The 19,810-nt window shown below is 35.1% G+C and overlaps 1 protein-coding gene across 4 annotated transcripts in view; it reads left to right on the forward strand.

Moving 5' to 3' along the window:
* Positions 1-19,810, forward strand: part of SGCZ (sarcoglycan zeta) — a 350,955-nt gene that overhangs the window by 236,416 nt on the left and 94,729 nt on the right. For all 4 annotated transcript variants that reach the window (XR_016466157.1, XM_090139399.1, XM_090139397.1 and 1 more), the window contains exon 3: positions 12,222-12,323. Coding sequence is in view for 3 of the 4 variants with exons in the window: in XM_090139399.1 (XP_089995525.1) it covers positions 12,222-12,323 (102 nt within the window). In the remaining variant the exon portion in view is untranslated. The remainder of the gene's footprint in view (positions 1-12,221; positions 12,324-19,810) is intronic.

Below are 19,810 nucleotides of genomic sequence, written 5' to 3' on the forward strand. Positions count from 1 at the left end.
TTGGAAACTAGTGTAAGTAATCAGTGTTTGTTTTCCAAACTTTAAGGAGGGTAGAGCAACATGATACAAAGAAAACTTAGTGTAATTGCTTTTGTAACTCAAAACGATTTTCATTTATCTTTTTTTTCCCTGTGAAATCAAATTCTATTCAACCTTTTTTTTTTCCCTCCATTTGAGAAGCTTGATTAGAAATGGAAATATTGGGTTAGTTTCCTAAAATAGCTTCAATATAGAAAACAAGATTTTTGATTTCCTTAGAGTTTTATTCTGTGTATATATATATATTTATGAGAATGTTAACATTCTCTTCTCTTTTGATTGAACCACACTAATGATCCCTGAACTCAGTTAGGTATAGGATCTTCTCCTCTATATCTGTGATGGGTCTGGTGCTGTAGGAAAAACTGAAAGGACACTTGCCACTAGCTGGACATCTAGAATTCATAACAGAGATTGTACAAATGTCAGGGTTCTGCCTCCACATGCTTGAAAGTTTATTTTTTCAATATAATGCTATTTAATGCTTTTGTTGCATCTTTGCTGCATTGAACATCTAACCATAGGTTTTAAGAATACCTATTTCTTTGTTGGAATAGATATTTGAGATTAAATACTACTTTACTTGCAGCTTTTCTCAATTAGACTACGTACTGTTGGATACAGTGGCAGTGATGATTAATATACTTCAACGCTTTTTGACAAAATTTTATATTCCTTTTCTCTTTCAATATGTCTTGAAATAAGTATGTTTTTAAGTTTAAAAACTAACTTGCTGCTTGTGTATTGCAAAGTCATCTCAGCTGACTTCATAATCAATGCTTCTATCCATGACCCAAAGTTGATACCAGAGATTATTATTGAAAGGTGATAGTTGCACATAGAGCTTAATAAAATTGGGTGTATGATAAATATATTGAGGATGACAAATGACTAACAGTTAATTAGAACACCATATAGAGTAAAGATTCATATAAGTTGTAAATGCCATATGCAACTACTTAAACTAATTTGACTAAGGACAGAAACCATTGAGTGCACCAAGGTGAGAGTTGTTATCCTGAAAGAAAAGATTTAGAAAAGAGTTAGAAATCATAATGGATAGCCTGATGTAGCAGAATAAAACAATTTGTACTCTTCTGGAATGTGTTTAAAACAAAACACTCTGATTGAATTTTATTTGGAACTGATGTTCTGACAGAAACACTATGGTTGTTCTTAAATTTCTATTTCCAGTAGAAAAACAGTAAGCCAAAAAGAACTCTAGGGCATAACTGCGGACTTGCATAATGATTTGAACATAGTTTTTGTTTGTTTTTGTTTTTACTTTAGGAGCTCAGTTTTTTTGCTAGTATTAAAGGGGATACTTATTTGTTCATTAGATCTACCTTCACACTTACTAAAGGTTGTAAGATAATTTTCTAGCTCATCAAAAAACAGAATGCCCTTAGAAGTCCTTTTGCAAGACTGATGTGACTTTTTCGACAACAAAAAATCTACTTATTCTCTTGTAAATGTACTATGTAATCCCTTAAAATGTTACTTTTTAATTGAGAAATTTGCCATTTAGCATTCTTTGAGCTTTCAAACTGTGTCAAAACCCTTTATAGCAAAAACCTTTATTGTCCTCAGTTGCTTTTTATTGCTTCATTTTTCTTGTAATTTTGTCCCTATTAAAGGGGTCGTATTGTCCATCTACAAAGATTGTATACCTTACTGTCAGGTGGATAGGAGTAAATTTCTCCAGATCTGAAATGCTGATACCATGTTCCATCTGAAAGCATAGCTGAGAATTCCTTAGATTACTGTCATCTGCTAAGCAATGTAATTTCAGCATCTGCGTTGCATGACGCTACTCCCTAAAATGCATAATATTAAAGAATCGGATGTTATTTTAAAATGAATCTAAAGCCATTATGTTGTCATGTCTATGCTATTGGAGTCCCTGTTATATGCCTTTCTCCCTCCAACTTCTTGTACATCTCTTAAATAACATACCTTTCCTATAAACTTAGTTTGTGATCAGTTTATTTCTTGATTTGTTTTCCCCCTTCCCACCTAAACCTTCTTGGTCACATTATATGCAGTGTTACTGTTAGATTTTATAGGGTGCTTGAGTGCATCTCTTTCCCCAGATTCAGTCTGTTCATGTATTTTTTTCTCCATAGTTTTTTCTATGCAGAAAATAGAATGGTACTTAAAACTTAATTAAAAAAAAAAAAAATGAAAACAGGGCATACATACAGAAGTAAGTAAAATGCAGTAATAATGTAGTAGCTATGATATAGTCTTTGGATAACTTCTTTTTTTTCCTAGGATTTCTAATTATAAGATATAGTTCTAGATCATAATTGCTGCTAAAACTAAATGCTAATTGCTAGATAGATTTTTTTTTTTTTCTTTTTTGGCTGATTATATTTATGCTTACTTAAGGAGAAGAACACCTAGAATTATTTAAACTTTAACCTGACACCTGTCCCAGTGTACCAGCCAAACTGATTTTAATTTTTTGCCACCTCTGTATAATGGTCTAGGATGCCAAATGCTTTATGAAACTAATCTTTTTAAATTCAAGTGTCATTGTTCCTGTACTTATGAAGAGAATTTGGAATTCTGTCATGTTCTTGTTTATAGGTTTTGATTTTGTTTTTTGTCTTGACAATACTTGCAAGCATACTCTTCGTTTCAGTGCAAAAAGTTCCAAAACAGTTGGTGATTCTGATTTGTTACAAAATTTACTAAAAAATTAAGACTGTAATGTTGCTCTCTGTGAATTGCAGATATTTAATCGTGGTGCAAAACATGCTGAATTGCATAATGAACAGGTATCTTTCTTAAATTGCACAGCACAAAGTATTTCTGTAAGCTATTGTAATTTGATGAGTTTAAGCTGGAAAAATATCCAATTGGAAGATTTTGACACATTAAATATCAAGGCATATACATCAAAGGAGACTTTGTGTCCTTATTTTACATCTCAACATTTGAATTGGCTTTACCATATAAATAATTAATACCACTAAGTATCTGAAGTGATAAATAACAGTTGGCAGTAATAATGTATTGTTTTGGAGCAAGTTATTCTATCAGCTGGACTTCAAAAAGCATAATAGAATAAACTGTATCATCACTTGATTTATTATTATGGGGAAAAATGACAGATCAAACCCCAGGGTCTCATTGCATAGGTACTTCTGAGCTGTCAGCCTTTTAAAAGGTAGAAGCTGCTTCAGATTTGTGTTCTGTTTCTGTTCTGTGAACCTTCCTTTAAAGCCAGGTATGCCAGTGTATTGTCTTGCCCTCCACGCTGGCAAGTGACCAGCTCCAAATGCTTCACAGATTTTTTTCAGAAAGTGTTCAGGAATATTCAGTTATTGAAATCCTAACAGTCTATTTTTTCCTACGCATCTCTATTACTTAATGTCTGGGTTATATTTTGAATCACAGGGATTTAATACCAAAGTATGATATTGAGTTCTGTTATTTTTTTGTACAGATAGACATCATATTCAGTTTTAATTTTACTTTTGCTTCTGTCTTTCATTTTCATATCAAATGACATCTATTTGTGGCAGTCTCTCTTTTGCGTTCTACTTCTAGCTGTTTTATGTCTGCTACATTCCACATTATTTTTGCCCTCTCTAAATTGAAAACACTCTTTTTCAACATTTCTTTGTATGCAAAATTTTCATTTCTGTAGTTATTCTTCATCCCATTTGTGAACTCTTACGATCTTTGAATTATTTTAATCTTACAGGAAGCAACAGTGAAGTAAATAGGTGCAAATACATCCAATGAAATTTCTTGGTTGCAAAGACTTGCATCAATATTGGAAGAAAGGACCACTGGGAGTGCTCTAGTCCAGCCTCCTGCATGAAGGGTCATGAACAAGCTGGTGTCCTGACAGCCTCTAAAGAGGAAGCTGCTATAGTCCCTCAGCATCATGTTCCCACACGAATTTCCTCTTCTGGGAAAACATGTTTTCGTAATGTTCAGTCTGAGGCTGCAAAACATTGGCATTTGTGGTGATGAATGTTTGTTTCATTTTTGTTGCTGAGGCTTTTGACTGCTCCCTGTTGAGTTCAAATCTGCATTATGTTCCCCTTAGCCATTTCTTTACCTGACTAAACAGCTCCAGGTTCCTCAGCATCATCCTATAAGTCCTGTCCATCTCAACAGCCCTATGAAAGACTTTCTTTGATTTTTAAGCTTCATTCTTGATCTTGTGTAAGCATATAGAAAAAAAAAAAAAAAGTAAATAATAGTGTTCCAGATGGGGGTTTGTCAGGACAAAGTGGATGGGATTAGGAATTTTCTCCACTTTGCTAGTGGCCTTCTTCCCACTATTGAACAATGTGCATTCATTTTGGCCTTGGTTGAGAGCATGCTGTTTTCTCACGTTCAATCTGATGTAACCCCCAGATCCTTTTCAGCACAAACTGAGTTGGAACTCAGTTTGATGTTCACCAGCCTGGGGGCATGCATGTTGTTCTTAACACAATGCATAACTATGCTTGTCCCAGTATGAATCGTAAAGTGGTTGTTGTCCTAGTCACCAGATTTCCCCAGAAAGCTCTGCTTTAACACTGCTTGCATCTTTTTCTCATTCAGTATAATCTGTAAATTCCTTGAACTTAATATTGGACAGTATGGGACTCATTAATGCCTGGAACGCTCTGCGTGGAGCTGGCTAAAGTTTGTTCAGCAGATTTATAACTACTGCCCTATTTATCTGGTGGCCAAATGGAGGTTATTTGTTTGTGTTTCCCTGGATCCCACCTTTCCTAACATTATATTTTTCTTTTCCTGTTAGTTGCTATCTAGACTTTTCCTTGCATGTAGAATTAATTTAGAATTGGACTATGTAAAAACATTTCAGATCACTTTTTCTGAACCTAGATTTAGGCTACAGACTTAGAAATGTTGATGGTGCCTTTCTTATAATGTAACAGCTTAGAAGCTACCTTCAGTTTGGCAGCACAGACATCGGTGTCTTTCTCAGTTGGGAAATTGAACTTAAAGTATAGTAAAGAAACAATTTAAAAAAAAAAAAAAAAAAAAAAAAAAGCAAAAGAAATTGACTAGATAGTGGTTTAGGCACATTTTCCAATTTATCCGTATAATTACTTTCAATGGTTGTGAGACCTTGTTGTTCCAGGACTTAGGAATGTTCTAAATCCCTGATCTCTAGACAAGTCAGTCACATTCAAAAGCTACTGAATATTTTGAATTACTGTCTAAGAAACTACATATAAGAAAAACAAATGTACAGCCTGTCAGAAAACTATTCAACTGGAAACAAAGGTAGTCTCCTCATATTAGAGGGCCTTTTATTCTGAGTGAGAATTTTAAGGAAATAAAAATGAAAGGTTTTGCTTTGTTTTGAATCCAAACTGGATATTCTAATGACCAAACTATCAAATTTGTCTAGAGATCTTTGTGTTGTTTTTTCTTTTTTTTTTTTCTTCTAGACAAACTCTCAATTTCTAAATAATTTCAGTCAAGGCTTAGTTTTTCCATAGTCCAAATAGGGGTGAATCAAGAAGCATATATCTCTAGAGAAATGCTTTGAAGGCAGTTTTGACTGCATGTTACATTTAAGGGCATATGATTTTCTCAATTTCAATAAATAGAGCCGGTGGGCTCTAGTTGGCCATGATAAATGTATATATGTGTTAGAATTTTATGCTTTAGACAAGCATGTCGAAAAAATTATGAAACAATGGAGAAAAGTGATTCTGAATTAAATTGCATTCTGAAACTAGAAACAGCACACACTTTCCTTACAGAGGTCTCTTGCTGATCAGATAGTGTGGGTTCTTCTTATATTTCAGCTTTGAACTTACTAAACTATTTCTGCAATCATGGGAGACTAGAGGTATTATTAGCCACACTGAAAGTTTTTTCTACTCTTATTGTCTGTATAAAGTTGGCTGAAGTGTTTTCCTAAGGAGAGTGGAGATTGGATACAGATTAGTATTATAACAGCCTCCATGTTAGTTGTTACTTTATGCTCCATAAGACATAATTTTTGTAGTGCTCTATATTTTAAACTGCTACTAAACATCAATCAAAAATAATCTCACAAAATATTTCAAACTTTAATACAAAGGACATTTTGTGATGGAATTAACTTATGACTGCTGTGTAATGTATAGGGTTTTTTAAATTATTATTTTCAAAAGGAGCTTACTATGAGCCTCATTTCTAGTGCAGGTGGAGATGTTTCAAACCAAAAGAAAACAAAAAAAGCAAATTAACACTGCTTGAAATCCTGTTGCTTTTCTCTAAAGAAAGTAAGGACAAATGCAAGTTTAAAGCCCGTTGGAGACCCTTACAAGTTGGAGGCATTACATATAACCAAGATTAGTCTACTTGATTTTTGAAACCTGATCAGTTTTATCTGTATCACGATCATTATTAAATAATAACAAAGAATGAAAAGCAGATCAAATGAAGTAGTACCAAGCAAGTGGATCTTAGTCACAGCTCAACTAAGAGAGTTACAGTTATGAAACTACAAGACTGGGAGGGCATTCACCAGCATCAGAGACACTGAAATAAATATGGGTGAGAAATGCAGATTTAGCATCTATTATACTCATTTCTAGGATCTAAGCAGTAACTTCTTTTAATATGCCAACCACCTCATAGTTACATCTAGTATCTTAAGAAATGTCTGCCATTAGTCTTTTTCTTAATAGATTTTTAATTATATCGAGTTTGCAGGCTTATGACTCAAATGGCTGAAGGCTTTTTGGTGTGTATTATTTCCAAGACACAAAGTATATACTATTTTAAAAACAATTCTTTGTCTCATATGGTGTCTTTTTGAAGTCTGAAGTTGAGGAATGCAGTGTGTTTCTGTCCTGATTTGCAGCTAGAATTTAGAGAAGTATCTCAAATTAAAAGCCATGTGTAAGGAAGAAAACTGGTGTGTGTGTCTTATGTTTGTTTATATAATATCATGGTGATGTGATATCCACTGTTTTCTTTCAGTTTTGTCTTATTTTCAGTGAGATGTTTAAAGAAAAAGGGCGCTATGCAGACTCCTTACAGATTTGATGTAAAACAAGCAAATAAAATTTCTGCATTTACTGTTCTCCTTTCCTTCCCAGGATGAAAGGAAGAGGGAAACAAAGCTATTTTTATTATTTTGTGTGTGTCAGTGTTATGTATAGTAATATATATAACCTTGTCATATCAATTGTTTCTAAATCTGTGCTGTCATTCCTTCTCAGTATTTCCAGTTAATCTTTAGCATGCAATGTCATTAAAAAGCCATTAATTTTGACATACGCTGATGTCAATACACAATTAAATTAATCCAGTAAAACAACACATAATCTATTTCAGACCAATGTGATAAATTCAACTTGTGCCAACAGGAATAATAAAACAGATGAAGCTGCCAAAAATTTTTAGTTATTTAAAGCTGGAGGCTTTATGTTATACGAGTGTGGAAGAAAACAATGCTTGACCTATACATAATGTGTAACTATTAGCACCCTTTCCTATTGTTCTTGTTTTGGTCTAATTTCTTACGCATGCAACCATGGATTCTAATTTCAGAATTGTAACATTTATTTAAGATCTGACTCTGTGAAGATATCAGATTTTTTTGAGACATGTAGTAAATCTGTGTACCTGTTAGAGTTTAAAGGACATAAAGAGCAGTCTGTTGCTTGTTAGAATGTAAAGTTTTATTTACTACAGAAATGTATTAATATTTGCTTTGCTGGGTAGTTTGATTCCCCCTATTCACCCCATACACGTAGTCCAGTGGCTGCATTAATTCATCTCATCATTGATAAATGCATCCTTGAAATCTATAGTGAGTTATTAAATAACATGAAAACTTGTTCCTATGTAGAGCACTTAAACTAATGCAGCTGTCTTCCTACAGTGGGTGTTGTATTACAATGAAGTTACACTTTATTTAGTGATCATCAGTCATGCTTATGAGACTAGCTAATGAAAAATGCAATTAAAATGAAATCTGGCTTTCCAAACTTCTCTATGTTCTTGATATAACTGAGTTCATTTAACACTCTATGGCATCAAAATAAGGATCCTGGAGAAAAAATACTTTTTAGATTTCTGTTTATCACTAAAACAAAATACCTTCACGTTGTGCACAGTAAAGATTGTACATCTAAGACCTTAAAGATTTATGATTACTTTTTTGGTACTATGCCACTCGCTTTTTTGTTTGTATGTTTTTTTACCTCTGTAACCTAGTGTACTTATCTAGTATACTGAGGAAACTTCTGGAAACAGAAAATTGATGGAAATGACAGTAGGATTTATTTGACCTCCTTGTAAGCACCTGAATTGCTTTTAGAGTGGTAAAACAAAACAACAACAATCAATTTGACAACAGATCACTAAACTGTGATTGCAGTGAATGGTGATGACAGACTGAAAGAGATGAATGATAATTCACTTTGAGGGGCAAGTGTACAAAAAACCTAATCTTCCTAATTATTTTTCTCAAATAAATGCAGAGCTGTATCAGTTTTGTTCATCCCTTACTGACCCAAACTTTCTCTTTCTTTGTTCCCCACATGCTATCTACATAAGCAGTTGGATGTTTCTTTTAAAGTGAATAAAGAAATGCCTTCACCACTTTTTTTTTTTTTTTTTTTTTTCTTAAATGGCATAGCATATCCTATCTCTTTTAGTGGAAGTTTTCTCATAGAAATTTCTTTTATCTTCTTACTTTGATTTCTTTAAGAGTCTCTGTTCATAGAACATTCTTGTATTTTTTCTTGATGTGACACCATTAGGAAGCCCAATTTTATAGCTAAATCTGACATTTGTCCTGAATTTGTGTTCTTTGGATTGACTATGCTGTGTTTGCTTAACGGAATTCATCTGTCAAAGATTGTCACTGCATTGGAGGGAGACAACACATCTCAACTCACCTTTGTTGTTTTTGGTCTGTTGTCTATGGCTAGCTCAGCTTTTCAGGAAACTTCTTTCCTTTATCTCCTATTCTGTAACTAAAAAAGGATCATGCTCATCCTTCTTTTATTTATTTATTTATTTATTTATTTATTTATTTATTAATAGGAATATGAGTATTATGAAGAATATGAGTAAATGAGTGTATTACAATATTGACATGAATAATCTATTGCATGTGTAATCGCTCTGTAGTAGTGTAGGCATTCTCAAACTACCTGTATGTAAAATACAAATAGTGCTGATTCCGTTATTAATTCTGCCATAAAACAAACAAACAAAATATCAAACAACTGTATGAGTTTTGTTAGTTATTAAGACTAAAAACAGATTGTGTTTTTGCAATCCAGTAAGATTGTCAGTTTATCACATTACTGAAACAGTAGGGCAAAATATTTGTGTAGGTTTTAAATAATCTAAGTGTTTATGCATTTTGCTGATCAGTGAAGTAGACGTGTACTGTGTAATCACTGCATGAAAATCTTAAAATAATTACAGACTATGTCCAGAAAAGACATCTAAAAGCTACCTGTGTTTCTCTTCTACAGCAGTATAGCTTTAACTGTACATCATTCTTCAGAGATGCATGTTCAAAAAGTTCAGAATATTCTTTCATGTTTCAGTATTGCAAAACCAGGCAATATCTTTTTGTTCCAATTCTTAGAGTCAAAACATTCTACTAATACCCACGTGATTCTCGTTTCCTCATTTTAATCTTATTGTTTGCTATCTAATCAGTAGGCATGAATAAAGTATTTTCATATTTTAAAAATTTTATTGTCTGCTTTCTCAATTCCCCTTCTCCAGTCTAAGTAATACCATCAAGTTGAGATCTTTCTTGTAGGACATTTTTTTTTTAATTGTTTAATATGTGTCTGCATTGCCTATTGTTATTCAGTTATAGAAAAAAAAAAAAAATCATGGCTTTTTCATTGCTTTGCATTTCATTGCTATCATGATCAGTTTTGAACTGCCTCCAGATAGTTTGATTATCTAGTCTGGTATAGATGAATTAGGAATTGGCTGGCTGGACACAGCCAAAGGGTTGTGATCAGTGGTTCTGTGTCAGGGTGGAGGCCAGTCAGATGCGGTATCCCTCAGGGGTAGGTCTTGGGACTGGTGCTTTTCAACATCTCCATCAGTGACATAGACGATGGCATTGAGTGCATCCTCAGCAAGTTTGCAGATGACACCAAGCTGAGCAGTGCAGCCAATGCTTTGGAAGGAAGGAAAGCCATCCAGAGGGACCCGGACAGGCTGGAAAAGTGGGCCCATGAAAACCTGATGTGGTTGTAAGGCCAAGTGCAGGATGCTGCACTTGGACTGGGGCAATCCCCCATACTTATACAAACTGGGGGAAGATCTCCTTGAGAGCAGCCCTGCCGAGAAGGACTTGGGGGCCTTGGTGAACAAGAAGCTGGACATGAGCCAGCAGTGTGTGATTGCAGCCTGGAAGGCCAACTGTGTTCTGGGCTGCATTAAAAAAGGGGTGGCCAGTAGGGAGAGGAAAGTGATTGTCTACTTCTACTTAACTCTTGTGAGGCCCCATCTGGAGTACTGTGTTCAGGCCTGGGTCCCCCAGTACAGGAAGGATGTGGAACTCTTGCAGCAGGTCCAGAGGAGGGCCACTGAGATTATCAGAGGGCTGGAGCACCTCTCCTATGAGGAAAGGTTGAGGGAACTGGGCTTGTTTAGCTTGGAGAAGAGAAGGCTAGAACAAGGCAAGAGAAGGAAATATTTGTTTTTTTCTTTCCAGTACTTGAAGGGAACATATAGACAGGAAGGGGAATGGCTGTTTATGAGGGTGGATAGTGATAGGACAAGGGGGAATGGTCTTAAACTTAGACAGGGGAGGTTTAGGTTAGATATTAGGAGGAAGTTTTTCACACAGAGGGTGGTAACACACTGGAACAGGTTGCCCAAGGAGGTTGTGGATGCCCCATCCCTGGAGGCATTCAAAGCCAGGCTGGATGTGGCTCTGGGCAGCCTGGTCTAGTGGTTGGCGACCCTGCACATAGCAGGGGGGTTGAAACTAGATGGTCATACTGATCCTTTTCAACCCAGGCCATTCTATGATTCCATGATAGAGTTCATAATATTTTAGGAGTTCAAGGTAGGTTGATCTTTATTGCCATTGTTTTGCCTTTTGACAGGTATGTACCAATTCTGCCTTTCTGGTTTTCACCATTACAGTTTGCTTTCACTCATCCTTTAAAAAAAACCACTGTGCATGTAGACTGTGTAACTGGGAGCTTTGTAGTGAAAACTAATGCATGACATTATGAATGGATCTATTAAAAATAGCAGTTTGTGCCAACGACCCAACATCTAAACTATTAGTACGCATATTTATTTATTGTTAATCTGGACCCCTGGAACAAACTTCCCTGCTGCACATGTGGTTTAAAAAAAAGCTGTCCTACAAGCTTCTGCTTTCAGGTGTGTAAACTTCTCAGTATTGCTTCATCAAACACCAGATTGTTCTTTGGTCTACTTCGTAGTGATAATAATAACACACTGTTACTCTTATGACCTTTATCAAGTAAGTAGGCTTTATTTTTACTGTTGTTGAATTACACATAAAACACATTACCTGTTGCTTCCTGACTCTATTTGAGTATTGGCCACTTTAGGGCTTGGTTTGGGAGAAATATTGTATTAAGTCTTGTGGCAGTGCCTACTGCTGGACAAGACAACATGAAAGTTTTTCTGGCCTCTCAAATCTTCATTTGTGTGAGGAAGAGGTGGTGTAAAAGAGAGAGGATATACAGAGTTTGGACAGATGGAAATGATGAGTCTTAGGGTTGACTGGCAGTGGATGCAGAACTTAAAGACACATGAGGGCATAGCTGAAACCCTTGACCATGGTCTGGCATTATATATGCTGATATGATGATACTGAATCTTTTGCAAGACAGAAGTTGATTCTACCACTGAGAAGGAAAAATTGCAAAATGTTGTTGGTGTCTGCTTTAAAAAAAAAAAGATTAAAAAAGCTATTCAGAAAAGTACTGATGAAGGATACTGTAGTAGAAGGAAGAAAAAGAAAAGTAGATGGTCTGTAGACGGTCTTGGCATCTATGTGACCTGGTTACTGAGTTCAAGACCTTTACCTTTCAAGTGGCACAAGAAGTAGGAACATGGGAGTTCTTTGTGGTTTGAGAGTATTCTATCAGTGCATGTGCACTTGTTACTTGCTGTGGGACTTGCTTGTGCTGCAGATCATACATTGATTGGGACCTTTCTGTTCCTTTTAGAGACTGTTGCTGCACTTTGAACAGAACTTCTGGTTTAAATTCATCCAAAAGGAGTCCCCTTCAAATGCAGAAAAACTGCCCCACAGTCTGAGCCAACATGGAGTAAGTGGGGAAATGAGGGATTGCTGCACTTGGCTTCTTTGAGCTTTGTCACTATTGTAGACATATTTTAGCTGAACATTTATGTCTTGCAGATTTTTGATACTTAGAATAAAAATTGTTTTACTTAGCTGATTTGAAAATACCTAACATGTGAAAGTATTCTCAAATGCATTCATTTCTCCCCCGCTAGATCTGAATCCTTTATCTGTCACTGGAACAATTTAAAACAGGAAACCAGTTTTGTTGACCTTTAGACTGAAAGAGAAAATTTAAAAAAAAAAAAAAAAAAGCATAAAAAAGGTCAATATGCTTCAGAATCTATCAGAAGCTTTTTTTTTTTTTTTTTTTTTTTTCTCCTTTGTGTAAACTGGTTCATTAAGAAGATAATGTTACACTGTAATTCCTTTTTCCCCTTAGGAAAGTCTCCCAGGATATCTTCTCTGAGATTTCTCTTACTGAAGTTTGCCTTCTTGAAATACATAGCCTTTAGTTCTAGTTATTTTCTGTCTAATCTGGTTTCTGAGAACTCTGTCCTTTTGTGACCAATCTTAAGCATATTACCTCTTAATCTTCACATTCTTAGCTATTTCTCTTCTATTAATTAGAGTAAAATCTGAAGCAGACGCTATCCTAATTACTCTTTTAATGAAAGTATTTTAGGAGTTTTCTAATCAGCTTGTCTCCTGTATTCACAAAGGGTGTTGGCCTTCAGCATTATCAGTGAGATCTGTGCTGAGTGCTGTGGATTACTCTTCACATATGTAATATCTACATCATCCTTCCTGCCTGGAAATGATTTTTTTTTTTTTTTTAAATTTCTGTTATTATTTATTTATAACCATCATTTACAGTCCTTTAGAAATTCATTCTTGTTGCTTTTGTCTGAATCTCACAATGAAGGTGTTCATTCAAGGTCCCTTACTACTTGTTCTATATAGAACGTATTACATGAGTTTGAATTCTTATCTCTTTTTCTAAGTTGTTACTGTAATTACAAATGAACAGCATGAAGTAATAATCAGATGTCTGGTGAGTCTCAAATAAAGCCAAACTCAGAGAAAGACTAGTGGTTACTCCACTTCTTAGTGCTAAGGACGTGTAGTTTCTTTTTTTCCACCACTAAGCTATGTTCTTTATTTTCTCTTAGTGACTGGATTGTTGGCTGCTTTTGCTTATCATTTGCTTCTCTGAAGAGTGTCTGGTTTGTTATCCTTCTCTTGTACCTCTGCTTTCCTTTCCAATTAGCCACCTTCTTTTTCACTGGAGATCCTATTGTCTAGCATATTACTGACATCCTTTTGATCATTTAGGCTTCTTGGGTTCACTACTTTTGCTTCTGGAGTTTTAAAAGCATGTTTGCAGGGATTGTAATGCTCCTGGTCTCTGCTTTTCGAAGTATGTAAGTCTGTGTTCCTCCAGTGCACAGAATCTTCATTGAAGAATTCCATTCTAGGATTCCTGTAGAGACACAGCTGCAGGTAGCCACTCTCTATCCTACCAGTATCCTCAGCTAATCACTGAGAATGATTTGATGGCAGAGATAACTTACGTTGTGTTTTTAAAAGGCTGGATTGTGAAACTAACCTATCCTTTGAAATTTTATCCAATCATTTTCTTAAATTGCTCTGTTTAAAAATAAATTACTGGGATGCCGAATTGTTAATTCACAAATGCATAGCATTGTCTTTCAGTGGTCAAGAGTTCAGCTACAGCACAGGAAGTTTTTGATATATGAGAATGTAGTATGTTCCTTTAAAATTAGGCATTTTATCTCTTCTAGGTGCAGATGTCCCCCATTTGGAGACAATCAATAGATCTAAGTGGTTAAAAAAATACAATTAAGAAGCTATTTGCAAGGAGATGAAGCAAATCCCTTGATTATTGTGGTTATAATACCCTTTAAAAAAAAATTAAACTAAAGGTTGCATTTTTTTAAATCCTTTTTGATTGAAAAACAGAAGGGACTTAAACCTTTCACTTATGAGAGAGTTGTTCTATTGAGTATGTTTTTACTCAAAAGACAAATTATTCTCAAACAATTTTGTGACATTTTTTACACTTCTCTTTCCCTGGTAGCATGTAGTAAGCTACTTCGTGGGTTCACATGCTGTGGTGTTTCTGGCTGTTTTATGTCTTATACATGGCAGACTGGGAGCAAAAAGAAGCATTAAAACTGAAAAAGACATACAAGAAGAGGAAATGAAATGACTACTTAGCCTAAGCAGTAATCTGTCAAAATGTTTAAACAGAGGTAAAGTAGTTGCATTACACCTCTGGAGGATCAAGTTATGTGTTAAAGAGCATTTCTAACTATAGATATGGTTTAGACCAGGGATGTCCAACCTTGCCTGGGCTGACTTGAGTGAAGAGGAATTATCTTGAGCCACATATGAAACGTATAATGCAGCTAACCTATATAACATTTTAAAATTGTTAAAACAACAACAACAACAACAAAAAAACAGCGAAAATGTAAACTAGTGAGATATTTGACTTTTTGTGAAACTAGTGCTCAGTCTGGTTTTTGGAAAGTGTTTGCAATTCTTAACAAGTCTCGGTGTGCTTATTAGAGATTTTTTTTGTCATAACTCAAGCCAGCACTGCCCTGCGCCCACTCTGTGCCATGGCTTCAGCTCAGGCAGCATTATTAGCACACTGATGTTTGACTGTTCCTCAGCAATGGGTGTACACCTGGGGCTGGAGCAGGCCATTTGATGGGGAGAGCTGTCTATATGATGGCAAGGGGTAGGGGATGGCCGCAGGGTGGGTAGGACTGGACCTCATACTGCCTGCAGGTTGGATGTATCTGGTTTAGAAAGTACAGTAAAATACTTAAATTAGTTATGTAATCTGTCTTTAAGAAAAAGAACAAAAGAATACTACATTATATCCAGCATAGCTCAGTTATAGCTCATTTTGTAGTAATGCAAATGGTAGCGTTTTGCAGAACCTCTTAGTTAAGCCCACTGCTTAACTCAATTTATGATTTATAATTTTTGAAAGGGGGTAAACACTGCTAAAAATGTTTCCAATGCATGTTTAGTCTTTTTTTAGTCTTTTTTTTTCTTTCCCAATTTTTTCCAATTGCATGATGCTCAGTCCAGAAATGTTTCAATGGTGTAAGTAGAACACAGAACTTGAACAGTGCATTTACTGAGGATGGGTGAATATTTTATCATAGTTTTCTTTCACAGAGAAGAAGATTGAATTTCTTAGCGAAAAGCTTATTCTCTGCAAGAAACACATCTTTTTTCTTGACAAATCAAAGCATAGAGACTATCAGGATCTACCTAATTCTGTAGGGTTTTTTTGCCCCCCTTTGATTATCTATTCTCTTTCAAAATTATTTTTAGGTATAGATCAGCAGGAGCATATTGTAGGGTTTAGCGATACAAATGCTGACATTTTGCCTATGTCTGGATCAGTGAAAGGACAAGGTGCAAAACCAAAAAAAGCCTAGCATGTCATCCCACCAGTATACAATCTATTTTCATATGTGACTTAACTACAAAGCATCTCCACTCATATCATGTCAGATTTTAATATTTCAAATTGCTGTTAGTTTACCATCAGTCTAATGCTAGTTCAGTGTGAAGAGTAGAATACAAGAGTAGTTCCAAAAAATACTTTGTAGCAATTCCTAGAGAAATGGAAGAGCCTATGGTCTAACATTTTCAGTATAAGCCTCATATATACAAATCAAAATGAGAGTATACAAATGTCAAACTGTTTCATAAATTTAAATATTTCCTACAGATTCATCAACAGAGATGACCACTTTTGTAAATAGCATGTTTGTTTATTGTCATCCTGTGTCAGCATGCTAGACAATCTGTGGTCTTTCATTGCTGTTTTTGAAGCCAAGAAACTACTTATATAAGAAATAAAATACAAGGATAATGTGTGATTAAATTTTCAGCATGACTGAATTAGCATCTTCAAGATGATGTGTTGAAATTACAACCAAGCCTCAAAGGCAGGGAGGCAGACTGAATAACTGTGTGATTTACATACACTAAATACATGCATACACATACATCCGTTTTTTATTATTAATCCAATTAAGACACTAACAGTCTTAGCAAAATAGTTCAGTTAAAGCAATATTAACACCTGCACAAGAGTATGTAATTACCTAGTTTCTGATGTTTTGCAACTGACTGAGCTGACTGACCAGAAATTCTTCAAGAGCTTCTAATTTTGCTGTTGAATTCACTTTTCTTCTACCTGCATGAAGTGTGGAACTGTAAGGAGCATACAACATTTTCTGACTTTTTGAAGACTCATTGTACAAGGTTGGATTGGGATGGAAGTGGAGTTATGTTAGTCTGACTGCACATTAACTGAATCATAGAATTTTGTCTTTGGTGATAGAAGTGTCCTGGCTACAACTAGAAAATCACTTCATTTCACTGTTGTCGTCATGGGTTTATAGCAGTGCATAGGAACACCAAAAAGCATCATATCCTTTGTACTACTTTTCTCCTCCTTCAGGTGCAAATGAAGACGAATGGATTAGGAGTTTCAAAGCAGAAGGAGTTCAAAATGAGATATTCCATGTCAGTATTAGATGATTTTGTGTGTGTGTGTGTGTGTGTGTGTATTATGGCTTTTTAATACTTTTGCCTGTCTTGGAGAGGAATTCACCTAGTATGGAAGTCGTGATATAGACTCATCCTGGCTTGCTCACTTAACAGAATATTGAAGAAAATTATAAGCAGAGAACAATTTCCAAATAAAAGATATAACTTCTTGTCTCCAAAAGCTTAAGAGGTTTTGGCTATCTGATTGCTTTTGTTTTATTTTCTACACTGATTGATTTAAACTTCACATCCGTCTCATCACATGGTTTCTACTGAAACTGTTAGATTCTATTAGATTTTCAGCAGGTCTGGAAATCTTTTCTAATTGTTTAAATATCTGAACTGTTGAATAGGTAGGGGGAGAACTGCATAGTCAGATTGTACATTCTTATTTATTGTTTGCTTTTAGAAACATATACCTCATAATTTGTTTAAAGAGACTATTAAGTAAAATAATTCTGGGAAAGCTGTACCTTAATCTAAAATACAGTGAGGACAGATAACATGGATTTCAGTCTTTTTCATATGCTACTAAAAGACATGTCAGTGTATGAATGAAAAATAATATAGCTATCCATGACAGAGAATGAAATCAGACTTTGTTAAAAAAAAAAAAAAAAAAAAAAAAAAAAAGCTGCATTTGAAGTGATTGTCTACTCTTGAGAGATATGTTTTCTGTTAATGCAATCCCATGTAGACTTGCATTTTCAAGTTAACTTTCATAACAGGGGAAGCCAGACTCTGCTTTATACCTTTACAAAGCAATCTAATGGACAACATTTATTCAGGATACTCAGTTCCACTTATACTGCACAGCGGTCTGTCTTTCTCCCTTTCTATTGCTTTTCTAGTTAAAATCTATTTGTTACTGCTACATTTCCACAAGCTATATATTTTTTCTCATTCACAACATACACCTCAAACATTGTAGCACTATACTATAGTTATTTCTTTCCCCACTCTTCCCTGCTCTTGGATGTCATTTACACAGTTATAGCTATTAGTTTCAGCAGAGAGATGAAGGGAAATGTTTACATCAATTTTTGCCATTGCAGTGTTTTTTCCTTGATATCTTGCTATCAATGTGCTGTTTGTGAATTTCACAGTAACCTTTCCTTGCAAACAAGGAAAACTCCCTGTATTTTCATTGCTGGTCCCTGCGCCGTCCCTCCTCCCCTTCTGTTTACACAGGCCAGTAGCTGACTATAGTTTTTCGTTTTATTATCCATAATTATGTCCAAACACCATTTTCTTCCAGCCAGAATTTTTACGTAGCTCTCTTTATGAAACCCAGCCCTTTGTGCGTGTGAACACAGTACAGATGATTTGCCTTGTCAACTTCCTCCTAACCTTTTGCATATCTAGCATTTTATCATCACTATAGCTAATATTGTAGATAATCTTCCCAGTCATCCACAGCATTCTGTCTGCCACTCTACAGCTTGATTCTGTGTAAGCACTGCTTGGCAACAGCCAAAACACTGGTGTGTTGTCAACTCTGATGTAGTCATAAATCCAAAAAGTATTTCCATACAACTTGCTATGAAGAAAACTAGCTCTATCCAAGCCAGATATGGTGTACTGTATTAGTATTTATTTGTTGTAAGACTGCACTTGTATACTTCATTCAAGTGTATTTTTGTACTTGAATGAAATCAAATCACAAATGCAAATGATAATTTGAATATCTATTGCCTGGAAATCATTAACTAAATTGTACAGTTTACCTGGATGATTAGCAAAAGGATTGCCTAAACCAAACTATAATTGTAATATTACATCAGAATCATATATGTAGGAAGTTGCAAGTATACCTTAAGACAAAACTCTTCTCCAGTTATGTTTTAAAATTTAATATTATTTTTTGGCTTTTTTTGGGAGGAGCATTGCAGATAGACTGATCTTCATACGAATGGGTGCATTAAATGGACTGAGAAGACTGGATTTGTTTCTGATTTATCTTTTCAGTTTTAATGACTTTTTAAGTATGACTATTTTTTTTTCCTCTGTAACAGCCTAATTCTAGCTCAATGATACGAAAAAAACCCATTTATTCCAACCCTTCTGAAACTGGATGGGGAATTTTTGATGAAGAAAACCTAGTAAGGAGTGATTCTGTGAAGGAGGAGAACCTTGTTAAGTGCATTGTAATACATATCTAACTATTTTCTTTATTTTACTGTTCAGTCTCATTTCATAACAGATATTGCACATGGTCCAGAAGGTTGCTTTCTGGAAGATTATTGCATTTGTCAAGCTGTTAAGGTCACAGGTACCTTATTCAGCTTATATCTTATCACACTATTTGCGGCTCTCAATCTGGAATACCTTGTCTGTCTTTTCATACTGAATACTTCTACTTCTGCTCCTGTATATCTAGAGTCTTTCTGCATTCAGACTGTTGCACTTGGGTAGATGGGTAGCTGAATTTTGGAAAAAAATGAAGGATGTGGTCTTAGAAATGTCACTCAGAAAAAAAATATATATATATATATTGACACTGTAACCTGTGCTTTATTTTGTTTGAGACCATGACAGTTTAAATTTTCTGTGCACATCAATTTCCTGTTGTTGAAAACAAACAAAGAGAATATGATAAGCACAAAAAAGAAAAGGACGAATTAATTTTTGTATTTCAGTTCACCTTCTGTAACATAAGAACAGTATCACTCAGTGTAAACCCACCAAAAGTATTTTGAAAATTAATTAAGAATTGTGAAGAACTCAAGAACTTCAGTAATAAACACTTAAGAAAGCAGAAGCCAAGACGAAGATTGACAGTCCTATTTTCAGAGGAGACTTTTAACAGATTGCAATAAATCAGTAGTGAAGAAAATAGCGAGGTGGTAGGAGAATAGGAAGTAGCCCTCAGCAGGGGATTGGAACCAGGTGCTCTTTGAAGTG

Source organism: Phasianus colchicus, chromosome 4 (assembly GCF_987193195.1).
Source record: "Phasianus colchicus chromosome 4, bPhaCol1.hap1.1, whole genome shotgun sequence".
Taxonomy (NCBI): domain Eukaryota; kingdom Metazoa; phylum Chordata; class Aves; order Galliformes; family Phasianidae; genus Phasianus; species Phasianus colchicus.